This window comes from Pseudonaja textilis, chromosome 8, assembly GCF_049901715.1.
Source record: "Pseudonaja textilis isolate UNSWEBS1 chromosome 8, rPseTex1.2, whole genome shotgun sequence".
Lineage (NCBI taxonomy): Eukaryota > Metazoa > Chordata > Lepidosauria > Squamata > Elapidae > Pseudonaja > Pseudonaja textilis.
In genome coordinates this window covers 16,032,504-16,051,527 of record NC_141997.1, presented here as the reverse complement: position 1 = coordinate 16,051,527, position 19,024 = coordinate 16,032,504, and the positions used below count along the sequence as shown (strand labels likewise).

At 36.2% G+C, this 19,024-nt stretch overlaps 2 protein-coding genes across 3 annotated transcripts in view; both read right to left on the bottom strand.

Moving 5' to 3' along the window:
• The window catches only part of DHRSX (dehydrogenase/reductase X-linked), a 139,080-nt gene that overhangs the window by 96,953 nt on the left and 23,103 nt on the right, over nucleotides 1–19,024 (bottom strand). The window contains exon 1 of one of the 2 annotated variants that reach the window (XM_087938393.1): nucleotides 17,097–17,340. The exons of the other annotated variant lie outside the window; for it this stretch is intronic. Coding sequence (XP_087794519.1) covers nucleotides 17,097–17,208 — 112 coding nt within the window. The 5' untranslated portion in view covers nucleotides 17,209–17,340. Of the gene's footprint in view, nucleotides 1–17,096; nucleotides 17,341–19,024 lie in introns of those variants that run through there. 2 annotated transcript variants of the gene reach the window in all.
• On the bottom strand, nucleotides 6,754–17,340 carry ZBED1 (zinc finger BED-type containing 1). The gene is made up of 2 exons (XM_087938392.1): nucleotides 17,097–17,340; nucleotides 6,754–11,780 (listed from the first exon to the last, which is right to left on the bottom strand). The coding sequence occupies exon 2, from the start codon at nucleotides 11,724–11,726 to the stop codon at nucleotides 9,639–9,641; it is 2,088 nt and encodes a 695-aa protein (XP_087794518.1). The 5' UTR covers nucleotides 11,727–11,780; nucleotides 17,097–17,340; the 3' UTR covers nucleotides 6,754–9,638.

Here is a 19,024-nt window from a genome sequence, read left to right as displayed (position 1 = left end):
AAGACAGAATAAAATAGTTAGGAACTGTTTTGCAACAAAAAACTGCTTATCAAAACAGAAGTATCACTGACCAATATTTCACGTGTTAATTACAATGATGCTCGTAGTTGCAACTGTTTCCCAGAGCAGTTTATATAGAAGAATCATAAGAAAAATATGAAATATTTTTTAAAACATCAATATTATCAAAATTGTTATTTTAAAAAATGTTACTCAATCACTTTTTAATAAATGGCCCAAAAACTGACTGTTACATCTGCAAATAATGGAATATATAATTTAATGTACCATTTCACTTGGTGATATTAATATACAATGCCACATTAAATAAAACCAGTGAACTACATTGAAAGGGTGTATTAGAAAAGATATTGGTCACCTTTACGAATAAAGGCAAATATATGTGTCCCAGGATAATGTTATAAGATCAAATCTGGGTCACCTATCGGGAGCAGATTTTTAGTCTTCTGAGCTTTCTGATTCGTTCTGGGAACTTCTTTCTACTTGAGTATGTACTTTGGGCTATTCTGTGAGTTGCATGGATATCAGCAAAGATGTTGTATCAGGGTTAAGGACAGTACTTAACATTGAGCTTGCAGGGATAATATCTCAGTTCTCCAGATCACGATAGTTACAGTAGGATTGTAATAAAATTCTTAAGTATTTAAATACTATTTATGTAAAAGTAATGTCAATTTCCAAGAGTGAAAAGAAACTTCTTAAGGACACCGTAACACTTCTCAGTTAATGCTAAGTTTAAAACTCACTGTAGCAAAAATGCAAGAACCCAAATGGATTACTTCATACACAATGGGGAAGTGGAAAGAATGGTGGCATTATCCGTACTGAGACACAGGTGTGTGGTAGGTACTCCTTTCTTGAATTTACTAAAGAATTCAGAAGCTGAATGAACATGGGGCCAGGTTTATAAGTTTTCCATTAGGGAAGGATATTGGGTACAGATTATTAGACTACTGTGTTTCCCAATAAACATGAAAAGATGCTGGTCAACAAAGGCAGCCAGTTTGTCTCACAGATTGAGTGAACCACACGGATTCACAATACGTTTCTGTGAAATATTGGTGGACTAGATTAGATTTTGGCCTGTTCCTTAACCATAGAATTTTCCTAATGGAAGAGTCAGTTGACCATTTTCTCATGTGGGTGTTTTGTGTACAGCTGGCTTATGGTAGCTAACTGATTGGTTAAATGATAATTTGGAGTCCTGCTATCTACAACTAAACAGTGATACTTTCTCTGTTCTTTTAGAATCTGAGCCATATGATCTGTATGGGTCAACAGCTTTGCTGAGCCTTTATTGTTTTCAATTCCAGCCTTTTAACTAACTCATTAACTCCATCCAGCCACTATATTCTCGGTGTTCACCTTCATCTTCCACTCATTCTCTGCCCCTTCATATACCAGCTTCTCCTACACATGGAACACTAGATTTTACAGTCAAAATCAATCTCTTAGAAACAGTTTTTTTCTTCAGAAAAAATGTTAGGATATCCCTTGCAATAGACTATTATTCACTTTTCTACTTCAATTTGTCTATCATGTCTTAAACCAATAATATAGCATATACAATAATAATATGCAAACATTCATATCTCCAATCAACTTATTTATAATATTACCAAAGAATTATCTGTGCATTTATTTTTAAATTCATTAAACAACCAAGAAAAAAATACTTATCTTACTCCCTAATATTAAATCAGTAAAGATTACATTGATTTTTCATACATGCTTTATTTCTATCATATACCATATTCATCACACTCACTTTTCTTCCCTCTAGTTGTATAAAATGTTCCATAATTTATGTCAATGTTCTTTAACACACATTTAAAAAAGAATAAACCTTCTCCCATTCATACATTTCACAATGACGTACTAAAAGAAAACTTTTACCCTACATACTCCTTTGCCAGCTTTAAGCCATCAAGAATACATTCTGAGGCAAAAAAAAGGAGGAGTTATATATTAAGATCATTTAATGCACAATATCTGTCTATTTAAATAATTCCTTTACATCAGAAATATGATTAGATTACAAAGAAAATCAACTGCTTACATTTACAAATTACAGTATTTAATAAATAACTTTCATGATTAGCTTGGAGTTTGCAGATAATTTATTGATATAAAACATTGATAAATAGGTAAACATACTATCACAGTTAACATTCAGGTAATAGAAGAAAATATTTATAGCTCAGGGTTGATCTACAGTGGTTATTTGGCAGTACTATTTAATTTGATAGAGTACAGTATTATCACCCCCATGAAAAACAACAAAACTATTACTATAATCACAAATCACTTAAATTTGCTTCTTTCAATATGCTTTTTCATTATATGAAGATAATTAGATTATAATTTGAAAATTTTATAAATTCATAAATGTTCAATATTATCAGGGGGTGAAAAAGTTTAGTAGATAAACTAGAGCACATATATTGCAGACTGCATTGTGACAACCAGAAAAAAATTATTCCTATACCCTATTGTTATATTATAATACAGTACTTAATACATGAACTTAATTAGAATACATGATGAAACTCGTGGTTGTCATATAAAACTGAATGGCTAAGTTAGAGAGCAAATGTCTGTTTTGTTGCTTTTTCTGGGCTGGGTCCATTTCAAGACATTACTATAATCTCTGTCACTTTTAATTCTGTAAAGTTCAGACTTTATAAGAAAAGCATATAATTTATAACTCCAACTTTTTAAACTGCCCAGACATATATTTAATGTATTTGCTTAGTTCATGAACTATTTTAATTGCCCAGTTGATTCCAGGCAATGGAATTCAATATATACCAGAAAATAAAACTGCAAAACAAAATAACCAATTAAGTGATTAAAAATTTGGAAATGTTAAAAGCATATTTAACCCAAGGTTTTAGGAGATTATCTAAGAAAGAAAAAAAGCACAAATAAATGAGCAGCCCTCACAAGACTGCCTCATATCAATAATGGAGTATAAATGATACTAATTTCATTTTAAAAAGTAAAGCATCCCTAGAGTTCCCTTGATGATTACATGTATGAATATCATTTGCAATTTCCTTCTTCCTTCTTTTGTTTTGTTCTTTATTTTCCAATCTAGCATAAAATTCCCTTCTGGTTTCCCATCCATAAACTGCAGAGATAACTTAGATCAGACATTGCCACTTTCAGGAGGCAATAAGAGGCTTCACATCATAAACTGCTCAGAGTCATCTCAAACCATGAGATGGGTGGGTGGAACATTGGAATTCAAGTGTTTCTGATAATACATGAAACAAAATATTAATTAGCCTACTTTCTAACAATACTGCAGATAAAGTAAATATTTTTTCTTTAAAAAATAAACCTACATTCAGAAAAAAATTATTCAAACTGACACAGATATTTGTCATCGAGCTATTTGTCTTAAAATTATGAACTGTGTTGAACACTTGAGGAAAAACAGTCTGCTCTCACTGAAGAATCAGACGTATTTTACAATAATCTTTGAAGAGAAGGATGAAACAAGACTGAAAAAAACAAACATAAGGATATTTTAATATTGAATGAGCACAACCTCTTTTATGTTGAAAAAGCAAATAAAATGTACTATATTACATTAGAAAAAAGCAGGAAGGATCTGAAGATCAAGGTACAAGACTTACCAGCATTTTTTACTTACAAGGAAAACAAATGAATAAAACACCACAGAGCTTCTCTACAAAGTGCCTTGATGAGAACATTTTAAAAAGCCTAAATTATTGTAGAAATAAACAAGCCATCTGAAATTTTTTTAATACCGGTAGATTGAGTTTGTATATGTAAAACTTCAAATCCTGTTTGTGTGAAAATGTTTTGCATGTGTTTTTGAACATAATAGATCAAGGGATCTATTACCATACACCCTTCCTTTGAAAATTAAGCCCATTTCACTTATTGTTAAAAGATGAAAGACATCAACTTACTATGGTTTTAGACCAGAACAGTGGCTGTTGAGCCATCTGAAGTCTAATAAATCAGGCAGCATGCAAATAGAAATACTGCTGCGTTAACAGATTTAGTAAACACCAACACCTATTCCTGTCATATTATTATGTCTATTCCAGTGGATATAGTGTGTTGCAGACAAAAAAAGGAAAATCTTGATGATAAGGACCAGAGAGTAAGTTGCAAGTATATGATCAATACAGAAGTTGTCTAACCAACATATGCCTCAGTAACAGCATAAAACATATTTGAATTCAAAACATGTTTGAACTTCCTTTGCTCTGCAGGATTGTACTCTCTGAGATTGAAATTATATTGTATCTACCATATGAGAATGCTAAAGATCGAACATTAAAGCAGGCTTGAAAGATTGTCAATCAGTACACTACAAGACAGTTTATCTGGATATTCCTCAGAAGGCAATAACCTTGCATTTGGCTTAAACTCTGGACATTCTGCCTTAATTATTTTGGCTGTAACCCTGAAACCATACTGGAGATCTTTGGAAGCCAAAAGCAAAAAAACAATTTTATATACAGGTGAAACCTGAAAAATTAGAATATCGTGCAAAAGTTAATTTATTTCAGTAATGCAACTTAAAAGGTGAACCTAATATATGACATAGACTCATTACATGTAAAGCAAGATAGTTCAAGCCGTGATTTGTCATAATTATGACTTATAGCTCATGAAAAGCCCAAATCCACAATCTCAGAAAATTAGAATATTGTGAAAAGGTTCAACATTCTAGGCTCAGTGTCCCACTCTAATCAGCTAATGAACCCATAACATCTGCAAAGGGTTCCTGAGCCTTTAAATGGTTTCTCAGTCTGGTTCAGCAGGAATCACAATCATGGGAAAAACTGCTGACCTGAAAGTTGTGCAGAAAACGATCATTGACACCCTCCATAAGGAGGGAGCCTCAAAATTGGTAATTGCAAAAGAAGTTGGATGTTCCCAAAGTGCTGTATCAAAGCACATTAATAGAAAGTTACGTGGAAAGGAAAAGTGTGGAAGAAAAAGGTGCACAAGCAGCAGGGATGACCTCAGCCTGGAGAGGATTGTCAGGAAAAGGCCATTCAAAAGTGTTGGGGACTTTCACAAGGAGTGGACTGAGGCTGGAGTCAGTGCATCAAGAGCCACCACACACAGACAGATGCTGGACATGGGCTTCAAATGTCATAGTCCTTTTGTCAAGCCGCTCCTGAACAACAAATGTTAGAAGCTTCTTACCTGGGCTAAAGAAAAACAGACCTGGTCTGTTGCTCAGTGGTCCAAAGTCCTCTTTTCTGATGAGAGCAACTTTTGCATCTTATTTGGAAACCAAGGACCCAGAGTCTTGAGGAAGAATGGAGAGGTGCACATTGCAAGATGCTTGAAGTCCAGTGTGCAGTTTCCACAGTCTGTGTTGATTTGGGGAGCCATGTCATCTGCTGGTGTTGGTCCACTGTGCTTCATTAAGTCCAGGGTCAACGCAGCCATCTACCAGGAGATTTTGGAGCACTTCATGCTTCCTTCCGCAGACGAGCTTTATGGGGATGCTGACTTCATTTTCCAGCAGGACTTGGCACCTGCCCACACTGCACAGAGCACCAAAACCTGGTTCAGTGACCGTGGGATTACTGTGCTTGATTGGCCAGCAAACTCGCCTGACCTGAACCCCACAGAGAGTCTATGGGGCATTGCCAAGAGAAAGATGAGAGACATGAGACCAAACAATGCAGAAGAGCTGAAGGCCGCTATTGAAGCATCCTAGTCTTCCATAACACCTCAGCAGTGCCACAGGCTGATAGCTTCCATTCCACTCCGCATTGAGGCAGTAATTGCTGCAAAAGGGGCCCAAACCAAGTAGAGTACATATGCATGTTTATACTTTTCAGAGGTCCGATATTGTTCTATGTACAATCCTTGTTTTATTGATTGCATGTAATATTGTAATTTTCTGAGATTGTGGATGTGGGGTTTTCATGAGCTGTAAGCCATAATCATCACAATTATGGCAAATCACGGCTTAAACTATCTTGCTTTGCATGTAATGAGTCTATCTCATATATTAGTTTCACCTTTTAAGTTGCATTACTGAAATAAATGAACTTTTGCACGATATTCTAATTTTTCGAGTTTCACCTGTATTAAAGATAAAACACTGGTGTAAAATACAAGACAATTTTCAGTCTATATATATGCATGTTTTTCTTCTAATAGGCACGATAGGGAGGGAGGGACAGGGAGGGAAGGAAGGAGGGAGCAGTAAACGTGTAGTCATTCATTTATTTTTCCATATTTGTGATACAGGTATCTGCCAATCTAAAGATCAGCTAGGCTCACAGATGCAGGTACAGTACATGCCCATGTTGTAAAGACACACAAGAAACAGAGATTTCTTGTAATTAGATGTAACTTTTACACATGGCCCAATTTTTAGCCAGTAATCAGGTAGTGATACGATTTTTGTGGCTTCATTTGTTATCTGTCAGAGATAATCTAGATCAGCATCCAATTTCCAATGTATATTTTATCACTATTGACACCAAGGCTAATTCTGAAACATACAATGCAGGAAGGTCCACCAAACACCTGAATGCTACAAACATTTGTGCAAGCCTTATATTACTCTGAGACAAAGAAAAGTTGTGATTTTAAGTGAGTAATGTCCGCGACCACGTGAGCCTTCCTTAAAACTCCTTTTAAATAACTGAAAACCCAAAAAGCAACAGTGTCCCAAAAATCAGGCTCCAAATACAATTTATTATGAATTGGACATTGGTGAAGAGGTATTTTATTCAGTTAAAATCTTAAGAAAACTTTTTGTGATTTTTAATTCAAAATGTTTATTAAAAATGAAGTATGGTTAAAAAATACATAATAAAAGTGGAAAGACAGAAATAGTATGATTTAGTACAATTTACTAAATATTGTAGTTTCTATCATAATCAACTAGAAATATAAAGGCTCATAAATTCAAAATACATTTTGTATGGTGACAAGTTTTCTTTCATTTTTTTCCAATTACAGTTGGAATTTTTGAAATGTGATAAACTTTTAAAGATTAGATTTCCTCAGAAAATATTGTATGAAAAAAAATCTATACCCACTTAGAATGGTAACAGATTATTGAACAATTCACCTGCTATCTAAAGATGTACTAGCTACTGATACTGTGACTGTATAACTAAAAGGTTAAAGTCTACTTTATTCTATAAAATTTGCATTTCCAATTATATTTTTAATGTGTCCCATGTTGAAATATAAAATAAATACATGTTAGATGTATTCTAACATGTGCAGACTTTTCTTTCTTTCTTTCCTAGGCATCTAAGACCTCAAAGGTTTTCCAGAATAGCCATGGCTATGCAGGTTACACCTGTCAATACCTCCTTAAAGAAGCTTTGTGATTATAGGTTGACTAATGATCAAGTGCCTTACTTCTCTACTTATCAACTCTTATTTATAAGCGTACCTTCCAGGGAAGACTTTGTTATGTTGGTGACATAAACTGATACACTCAAACCTATGTGTCATAGCATTCTGTAAGGGTCCCTTTCCAGGGTTATGGGAGATGATGATCAACAGCTTTGGAGGCGGAAGAGGGCTTTATGCCCCAACGGCATATAAAACGGTAGAACCATCTTCTAGGAGAAGGGAAACTCTGATTTCAAACCTCCACTGCCGTGGCTATATCTATTATTGGTAAAGGCTTCAGGAGCCAACTTCAAGGCAAAATCTGGACCCGGAGTCCCAGAAGCAGTTTGTGACTATGTACAATCCCGTTCTGGTAACTCCTGTAGCGCAGCTGGAACTAATCATATCAGTTCTGTCATTCCAGTAGACTATTTCAATTATATGGAGAGGGGAGAATCTGCTGCTTGGGTAACAGTTTATCCTCCATATTAAATTACCCAGGTCTTGTGCTCTGGAGAGGACATTCCAGCTTTGCATGCAGCACTGAAACAACACGGGAAGTGGCAGTTACCGGTTTCATAGCACGATACCATGATCTCCTGAGGCTGAAGGATGCCAATTCAATGTGTCATATCTCAAAACTCTTCTATGCTGCTTTTCTACATAAAGTAGTTAATCATTTCTGGCAAAAAGCATAAATATGGGAAGCATTCAAGAACTGTTTATGTTGAATGTATCTTTAACAATAAATGGTACCTCAAAAAAAGGATAGCATTAAATTAGAACTAAAACAAAAGATTATGGACCTAGCAGAGAAATTCCAACTTTAAAACAGTGTTATTTCAAAAAGATTTTCTAAGTCTATCCTTCCACAGCTTGGAAATTCTCATGTATGAAGGCAACCACTCCAGCAATACACCCATTGCTTAGAACAGATGTCTGAAGCACTCTACAAATGTCTAGAACATTAATTTTAACACTTATAAGCAAAAAATATACCATGTTTGAATGACAGGAGATGCCATGATATTGAACAAGAAGCTAGTAGTGGAAGCTGGTAAATTTCATGTCAGGTATGACATAAGAACTATTACCATTTGGCACAAATGTAACAAAAGTTTAGGATTTATGGAATAAATTAGCAAAGCAACTATGTCAATGTGATACATCTGGTATGATAACTAGAAACATTATGACACTTGACAGTTTTCTTGAAGGTACAAATGAAAAAAGTACTCCTTCTAAGGTTTGCATACGGCTAGTACAAGATACAAAACTAATGACTTGTAACAGTATGATGATATAATTCAACTTCATATTCGTTTGCTGATAGAGCAACCTTAATATTTCTTGCCATTGTATTAATCTTGGAAAGGTTACAATTCAGTTTATAGTACAGATAACAACATTGCTCCATCATTATTCTTTATCACAAACACAATATGGAGCTCCTGAAAAGAATATTAAAATTCAGCTACATCTGAAAGTCTACACCAGAGGTCTTCAAACTTGGCAACTTTAAGACTTGTGGACTTCAACTCCCAGAATTCTCTAGCTATGCTGGCTGGAGAATTCTGGGAGTTGAAGTCCACAAGTCTTAAAGTTGCCAAGTTTGAGGACTCCTGGTCTACAGGTTCCTACAGCTGCATTGTAGCATGGCATACCCAGTACATGTGCCAAGATTTCACTATAAATAAAAATAAAAATCCTAACCTTTCTATTTCAGGACAATTAACAACAAATAAATAATCTGGTTGTCAGAAATAACACATGAATCTATTAAACATTAGATCCTTCACATAGTTCATCTCTGAAAATTTGACCTTCAAAAAGCTTTAAATATTTAAATATGTGAACACTTATATCAAAACTTTTAAAAATAAAAAACCTACATCAAAAACACTTTGCATGTTGTCCTTAAGTTCGGTTTGCTGAAAATATTGTTTAAAAAGATTGTTTAACAGGTGACTAACCAAATGTTTATAAATGACTATTTATACATCCTATTTCTAAATCTTAAATCAATGATAAAATATATCTGTAGCTTTACGTAACTCTATACTTACAACTGTTGTGCCAGTTTGTATTCTTGAATCATAAATCACAACCATGATCCATACATTTAGACTCACATATTTCACATACAAAACCTATCTATGTTGAAGTTGTTCAATATGTACATTTTTAAGAGTTTTTTTTTCAATTTGGCAATTTAAGACCATTAGCTTTTGTCTGAAAGTCTATTGCTTCTACATGAAGCCATTATCACACATATTTAAAGAACTGCTGCTCCCGTTTGCTGTATTACTTGAATTAATCACATGATCCTGTTCCAATCCCCACTCTCCTTCATCCTCTTCATCAGGTTCGGCTTCAGATCCACTATGAGTGTTCTCATACAGAAAAACTTGCTCATCTATGTGAGCTGGGGCTAGCCGATTTCTTTTAGCACTAACAACATTGGCTGAAGAACTAAAAAGACGTTCTGGAAAGATCCTTGTAGCTACAATGCACCAGTATTTCTGAAGCACCTTTGGCAAAACAGGAAACAAAGTAAGTCTATCAGACCACCACTTGAGTGGATCTTCACTGAGCCCAAGGACTTTCTGTGACTTGAAATTACTCAGTTCCTCAATAATCTGAGCATGCCATTCCTCTTGATCTTCAACACCCCCTTTCTGGCAAAATATTTCTGCAAGCATATTATTGATAGCACTAGTAGGAGGAGGCGTAGAAGCAATTGCCCCTTTTTTCACTGGTGGCTCTTCTGACACTGCAAACAATTCTTCTTCAGGCCTCGAAGTATTATCTTTTATTTTTTCTAGGATACTTTTTGCTTCCTCCAACACTCTGTTCTCAACCTGTTGTTTTTCAAATGTCGAAAGAAAAGGCAATTTCTTGTATCTTGGATCTAAGAAAGTTGCAACATTGAGAAACATATCTATCTCAGGATTATGCTGATATGTTGCTGATAGTTCCTTGGCAATCACCTCTTTTGCCATGCTTATTTCTTTTAAGTCATTTTCTTTTATACTTAAAGTTGTATTTAAAAGCATGTGAAGAAGAGGTTTCACCATGCTTATTCTTGGGTACTTGGAAGCAGATATCATCTCAGCTACCTGCTTGAATGGCTGAAGCAAATCCACCAGCCCTTCAACTGTATTCCATTCATTAGCTTCCAGCATCAGGTGGTGATTATTGCTATCTTCCACAAGTACTGCAGCAATGACAAATTGTTGCTCTTTAAGACACTGCAGCATGGCAAGTGTGCTGCCCCACCAGGAAACACGATCACTCACAAGCATGCAATGTGAACTATTCTGCTGTTGCTGCTTCTCACTCAACATGTACATGGCTACTGCAGACTGCTGAAAATATTCCACCAGTTTTCGACATCTAGATAGGACACTACTCAATTTAGGAAGCTGAAAAGCTTGCTGGAAACCTGCATCGAAAGTCTGACCTAAGCATGGCATCTGTACTGAAATGTCCAAAAGAGAGCAAGCTTTCACTATGTCTTTCCCGTTGTCCGTGGTAGCCCCAAAAACTTTGGCATTAATTTCCCACTCAATGAATATCTCATACAAGACTCTTGCAATTGTCTCTGCAGTGTTTTCCTCTGGCACTTCAAATGTTTTTAGGCAACGAGAATTAATAGCCAAGCTTCCAGAAGAACCAGTACTAAGAAAATGAACAGACAATGTCACATAGGATCTATTCTGACTATAACTTCTCCATATATCAGTTGATATGCCACACCACGGATTGTCTGTCAATTCTTTTAACACAATCTCTCTAACAGCAATGTATTTTTCAGGAATTCCTTTTGTGCAGAAGTACTTTCTGCAAGGAAGTTCATATCTGGGGTCAGCTGTTCTTAAGAGACTCTTAAATGTGGGTTCATCAACAATAGATGGGGGATGTAATCCTTCACAGATTAAACTAATCACTGCTGAGGTCAGCTCTTGATGCTTTTTATTCTCATAATTGTGATTTGTTTTCATAATTAAGTTGTCCTGAACAACCTGCTGAGATGATTCAGGCTTCAGTTTTGAAAATGCAGTTGCAAAAGCCTCTCTCATTTGCTCAGTGTTGCTTTTCACAAATTCACAAAATTCATCTGGGTGATTCTTTTCAAGATGGTAAGAGAGGTTGGATGTATTTCCTGAATAGGCAATCTGTGCCATGCAAATGCGGCAGTAGATCTTCTTCCATTGCAATATACATCCCTCTGCATTGGTGTCAAAGCCAAAGTACTTCCATACTTTACTCTTTGCTCTCGGATGGGCCACTAACTTTAGGTCTGATGGGGAACTTTCCAAAGTTTTATTCTCCATTGCTTCTCAGCCACTGGCCCAACCCCTTTTGATTGTTCACTCATTAATGAGCACCTGATAAAGGCAGATTAACATAATATGAGAAAACACTGGTTTCAAATTAATGCTTCAATAAATACAGAAAACCTACCTTATTAATAACAATATTGGAATGTTCCTCTTTGGAAACTGAATGCACACAATACATGTTTTGCAAGTCGCAGTCAGATTTCATGACAAAACATTGGACCAAACTTAACTGTCTTCTGGGCAACTATGTGCTAACATTTTTTTTTATTTTTTTAATAAAATTTATAGCCGTCTGTCTTACCTCAAGGCAATTTTGGGCAGATTACATGCACAGTATTATAAATAGAACAAGTGCCATAGCCTCGATTGCATATGTTTAATTTAAATATGCAGAGAACAGGTCATTACAACAAGCTTTTGCATCCAAGGATACAATAAAATGTTATCCAGTCCTTTCAACACTGAATAAATTCTCATCTCTGATGCAATCTCTGCATACCAGAAAGAATAGTTTGCTTTCCAAGTTCAAGTGTCAGAAAACTTCTACAGAGGATAATTCCAGAAATAGCTGCCTTTTCCCCCTGTACCATGAATAAGAATGTATTAGGGATTGATCATAAGAAATACTCACCATGATTAGTGAATACTGAGATCCTAAACACATAGTACTGCTTAAGGCAGTGAGCAAGGAAGCTTCTGATAAACTGAGAATTTGTGAAATTTTTCCCTTTTTGAAACTTTCCAATTGCCATAAGCATGGATGTATTATTATGAATATGCTTGAATAGTTCTATTATATTTTTTGATATTTCACAGCATTAACAAATGTAACAGACACACTAGCAGCATTTTAATGAACAGAATTCGGAAGACCATTTGTTGAAAGTTCATCTAGAATCTAACTCAAAACAATGCCTTGTGTTACTGAGAAGTTTATTAGAAATATGAGTTGTGCTGTTACTAATTATGATGCTTTCAGAAATTCAGTTCTATAAAGTTGCCTCAATATGTCCAAATGTGTGAACTACTCTCTGTGGCTAGTAGTAGTTTGAACTGTTTGCTTTATTTAATGCTCATATGAATAAGCAAGATGGTTAAAATTCTACAAACAAGAAGTTTAAACAGAAAATTTAAAAATTCCTCTAAATGGTCACACAGTTCTCCCCATAATTTTTTTTTTGCAGCACTATATCCCGAATTAACATCATGGGAGATGGGGTGCATTCAACCAGTGATAGGTGATCAAAAAAGCCAAACCGGACTGGATCTGGTTATAGTCAGAAGGGGAAACTACTACAAAATCTAAGAGCTAAGGAGCTAAAAGCTATATTTAATAATTGAAAACAAATTGACTACAATAATTAGAAACTACTTTTATTATTTTCATAGGATATCCTAAGAAATTTCTAAAAGACATGTTTAGCCTTTATTTTAAACTGTAATAAATTCATCTGAAATAAATTGTACAGTTAGTCCTCAACTTACAACCACAACTTAACCCAGAATTTATGTTGCTAAGTGAAAAATTTCTTAAATGAATTTTGCAGCTCATTTTATGACTTTTACGACTTATTTTAAAAAATTTCTTGCCACATTTGCTAAGTGAGTCACTGCAGTTGTTAAATTAATGACATAGTTGTTAAATGTATATGGCTTTCCCATTGACTCTGCTTGTCAGAAGGTCGCAAAAGATGGTCACATAATTCCAGGACACTGCAACTGTCATAAACATGAACCAGTTGTCAAGCACCTGAATGTAAATCGAGTGACCATGGGAATGGTGCAACAGTCATAAGTGTGAAAAATGGTCATAAGTCACTTTTTTCAGTGCTACTGTAACCAAACGGTCCCTAAATGAACTGTTGTAAGTCAAGGACTACCTATAATGCAAAGTGTGTATGTATTGATCTAAATTCTCTAATCAGTTTTGGGTAGCTCATTAGTTTTGGGTATCATTTGCATAACTAGTAACTGTGCATTTTCCATAAAGGTTTATATGTCTCTCAACAAATAACATACAGAAGCATACACCACAAAAAGAGCAGAGGTGGTACAATGGTTAGAACGCAGTACTACAGGTTAACTCATTGCTCATTCCAGGAGTTCAATTCTGATCCACTCAAGGTTGACTCAGCCTTCCATCCTTCTGAGGCCAATAAAATGAGGACCCAGATTGTTGGCAGTAATATCCTGACTCTGTAAACTGCTTAGAAAGGGTTGTAAACACTATGAAGCGGTATATAAGTGCTATTGCTTTGCAGTTAAAATCAATGGTTTGTAAAATTTAATGAGTTATTGTTGTGTACAAAGAAAAGTATATATGACACACACACACACACACACACATATATATATATATATATATATATATATATATATATATATATACACACACACGTAAATATGTAAGATTGTTTGTACTCAGTCTTTGTTACTGAAAACGGCAAATATCATTTTGCACAAATGCCCAGACTTAAGTATGCAAGTTACTTTATCTCTCATTTACATTGTCCAAAAATATAGCTCAAGAGAAAGGAAAAACTGCACTATTTAGTTTTTCTAGCTGAAGAGATTCATTCTCACTGTCATCTTTAAAGACTTCTCCTAAATGACACATCTGCAGCTAATAAGGAGGGCATGGCTATTATCAAAATTCTTCCTGGGTATTTGTAATTATTCTGCTCTAATACATGAATCGAAAGAGGAAAACAGATGTTTTAGTTTGCTTTTTTAGAAGTTATAACCAGCATCACAGCTGGCAGTTCATAAACTACTTGATAAATTGGAACCAATCCAGCATTTCCAAACAATAGCTGTCAGTAGCATTTCTGTTGACAAAATTTACCTGACAGATAACTAATATTACAGTAATAATAAATGCGTGTTGTAAAGCATATGGATATTAAGGGCCCAAAGGATCTCCATTAGATCCTTTGTGCCCTACAACCACAGCAAGTTCTCTAATAATAAAGACTATTCTTTGTCTTCCTTCAATAAGAAAATGAAGGTTCAATGCTCAGTCTTTCTTCCTTTTAAATTAAGTTAAAATTGATTCATCTTCCCTGATAAAACCAAAAACCCAAAATTTGAAATTTGAAGGCAGAATTTAGAGTAAGGTAGCAAGCCAGCAGGGAACAAATAAGTTGAAACTTATATTTATAATTTTAATTCTATCAAATTATAGCCTTTCATCTATGAAGTTTTAGAAAAGAATATTGCACTTTCAGAAAGAAGGGTGAAAAATGAACATTAGCACTTGATCTGATTAGCTACCTAAGCAATAAGAGACAGTGAAGACTGATGGATAGAACTATTTAAAAAGGGTGATTTGATTTGCTCCTTTCACACATCAGGTGAGCTTCCTCCTTCCTCACCTCAGAGACAAAGAGGTGCTACAGTTGTTTTTTCTCAATTGTAAAAGTTTTAGTCCTTTCTTAGTAAATCTTTTATTGTTGTCAATGATTTGGAATCAAAAGGAGTAATGTTATCCATCTTAGTGCCCAACTTTGAAAAATGTTTGAAACGGACAGAGAAGTAGTTTTTAAAATTTCCTTGTAAGGAGTAATTAAGCCAGTATAATCACATAAGGCACAGGCGTAGAGTTGTAATTGCAGGAATGTTCTTATCTGGATGGCACACCTCAGGTAATGAATGTTTATAAAGCAAATACAACTCAGGCAAACAAAGTTACTCATCTAAAGGAGGATTAGAGAGAGGAAATAAACATATGTTGGACTTTGACTGGAGATCATTAATTGTGTTAGTTACTATGCTGAACATTAACGAAAATTAAGCAATAACCAAAGTTAACCAATGTTAGAGGATTACTAAAAATGTGTATAAATGCAAGAACAGACTCCAATAAAGTTCATCATGATTCAGTTGATCATGATCAAACACCTCGACTGTCTTGTCATTACAACACACAGGTGCTTGCCTTCAACAAAATTCTATAGCCTGAATAGATCTAATTTGTTTTTAGTTTCAAATCCAGGGAAGAGACAAATCATGGCATTCAGTAAATTCATACACCATAGACCCAGGGATTACAAAACAACCATATCAAAATTTGTTCTCAGTTTATCTTCTCTATATACTAAGATAATTATGCTTTTAAGATAAAATAAGGATAGGTCTCATAAAGATTTCTAAACTATATGTTGAAATTAAAATGTTAAACATTCCATATTTAGATTAAATGCAACATAAATGTATTACCAAAACACTTTTTAATGAAAGTGAAAAAATATTCAGGTGTGCCCTAGACCAGGGTTGTCAAACTCAATTTTATGAGGGCCCCATTAGGGTTGTATTTGACCTCAGGAGCGCCAGGGAGGCATGGCCAGCTCAATGTCACTCATGTCAGGGGTACTTGTGGTGGCCCGAGCATTCTGCCAGAGAAAACAGGCTCCTGAGGACTGGTCCTTCGCTGTTTTCAGGCCAGATCTAAGCACCCCACAGGTCTTGAATTTCACGCCCCTGGCCAGATGATCAGTGATATACTAGACCAAAATCAACACATTTCACTCAACCTAACTTGGTGGAATCTGGAGTCTACATGTTAATTTAAATGAAATCTAAAAAAACAGTGTAGAGTGTCTGTAAAAATAACACAATCTGGTTTATCTGTCTATCCAGTATACACTTTCTCTAAGCAAGGCGGTTACAAATCATTTACCTACAGATATTTTAAAATCCTGAAACTCTAGGGTGCAAAAGAAGTTAAAAAAAAAGCTTACACTGAATAGATTATGACAACCTAGAAAAAAACAAAAGCAAAGGAGTTAAGCTTTATTATTGGGTAGAAGGTGACCAGATGTAAACCAGCTTAAACTATATTGTGGATGGGTAAAATTACTGATCTCAACCACAGAATACTGTAGTCTATACAAAGACAATTACATCAATTGCACCTGTATAGATCAAAAGCAATTCTGGTGTGTCTTATTTAAACTATTTTAAGTGGCGTTTTAGTGCAAAATTTAAATATTGTTTTAGGGCAAAATATTGCCATCAAAATGAAACCACAGGTTCAATCCTATCTGCATTAGCAAGGAAGTAATCTTCTGACTTAAATCTTTTATATTACAGCATTTTCATTTTCTAGTTTGCTAGGATTAATCCTAATGAGAGTAACTTTAAACGATCTTTTTTACGTGCGTGCCACCTTCTCCCAACTCTTCCAGCACAGAAACTAAGAAATAGGAAGCTTCCACTGCCATTTCTAGTTTCTTGTTTATGAATCCTTGTCCCCTGCACTTTTCTTCACCCAGTAAAAGCCCAACTCATGCAGATAAACAAAACCACGCCGTTGATAAGAATCATTGACGCTCGCCCCAGTTCCGCGTGCAATCTACTAACCTGCTTGGGAAAGGGAGTGAGGACTGAGGCGTCGAAACAGCTGCTCCAGGACTACGCGGAAGCCCATAAAATAGACCCAAAAGACAGGCTTTAGCTGGGACAATAGCGACATGGCTGCCAGGCCCCGATGAAGTCCAGACGTCGCCTTGGATCCCTTTCTGTACCTTGGTCGGTGAAGAGCCAATTCTCAACTCACCAGCCGCGGAATCGGCACAACTCACTCCGAACCCTACTAGGTAGCCACACCCAGCGGAAGGGGATTCCGCTCGCCCGCCTTCAATGGGGTGATCGGATCCTTTCTGAGCATGCGGGCCGGTGATCAGCGTTGCCCTCCTTTCGTATGTGGTTTCTGTTTGCTGCCTCCCTACCGCCCGCTTGTCGCGGCGGATCGAGAGACGCTGCATTCTTTCATCCCTATAATTGTGAGGCAGACGGAGTATTTTTAAACGGCATCTTATAATTCGAGCTGTCGTACCAATAATCAGCGGTCTAATCCTGTCCCCTGCGTTACTTTCAAGGTTGATTCAGTATAAAATTAGAATAAGGTATAGTAGTGGGTCGTAGTATGTTGAAAGGTATCTGGGACCTACGTTCCTGAATCAAAAGCGGCATGCATATGTTCAGAAATTAAGTTCCACTGAGTTATAAAGGGGAGTAAGGAGACAACGTGAACATTTTAAAACTAAAAAGGTAGGTAGGCAATTCGATCCGTAATAAAATAGAAATGTAAACATTGGTTGAGTTTAGTGGAAGATTGCAGATAGAAGTGAAACAATCCCTCTCACATAATAGTTATTTTTAAGCATTAGTAAGTGCTGCCTGCCTCGAATGTGTCAAGACTCGTGTTAATTTATTTCTCAGGTTCCTTCACAACCCATTTACCACTCTTCAGAATGGAAAATATTAGGAGACCTTTATATTGCTATCCTTGCCCTTAGGAGGCAGTGCAGGTAGTCTTTGACTTAGGTGAGCCCAAAATATCTGTTGCTAAGCAGGACAATTGTTAAGTGAATTTTGCCCCATTTTACGACCTTTCTTGCCACAGTTTTTAAGGGAATCACTGTAGTTGTTAACAACACCATTGTTAAGTAAATCTGGTTTCCCCACTGACTTTGCTTGTCAGAAGCTCACAAAAGGCAATCACATGACCCCAGGACACTGCCCACCGTCATACAGGCCAGATGACAAGCATCTGAATTTTGATCACATGACCACAGGATGCTACAATGGTGGTGTGGTAAAAAAGTCACTTTCATAATTTTGAACAGTCACTAAACAAATTGTTGCAAGTAGAGGACTACCTGTATCGAAAGACAGGATCTCTGTATTTTCCTAATCTTATTTCTACTATTAAATCAATCAGACACACCTATGATACCCAACAGAAACCATAAAACAAATATCAGTGCAATGCTTTGATCTAATTCCCAAATAACTATTATCTGTGTTAGTTTAGACCACACCATTAGATTAATGCACATTTTAATGTATTTGTTACCATGTTTCTCCAACAATACAGTCCCCCAATAGGAAGACCCAGCATGTTTTCGAGGCATAAAATGAAATTAAGCCCCTCCCCCCAAATTTAGGCCTAGCTTAAAACATACAAAACTGGGGGGGACGTGGGCAGAACTTGCCATTAGGAGCATCCCGCGGGCAGCTACACCTCACCATCAGCCGCTTCTAACACCTTGGTGGAGCATGGAGGTCTCCCTTACCCCCCCTTTACCCAGGTCAGCAGGCAGGCGGTGTCAGCATGGATGTCTGGTAGCGTTTCAGCCGCTTCTCAGGCCTCCGTAGCTTCTGCGGTTCCCACTGGTGCTGGCGCCTCTCGCCAGCGCAGTCTCCAACAACAGCCTCTGAGTTGCTCCCGCTATTCCCCCGTCCCCGTAACAACAGGAAAAAAAAACATTTTGAGGTACCTGGGA

Bases quoted from the DNA above. Each gene is read 5' to 3' on its own strand.
- ZBED1 (XM_087938392.1), bottom strand. From the start codon at position 11,726: ATGGAGAATAAAACTTTGGAAAGTTCCCCATCAGACCTAAAGTTAGTG.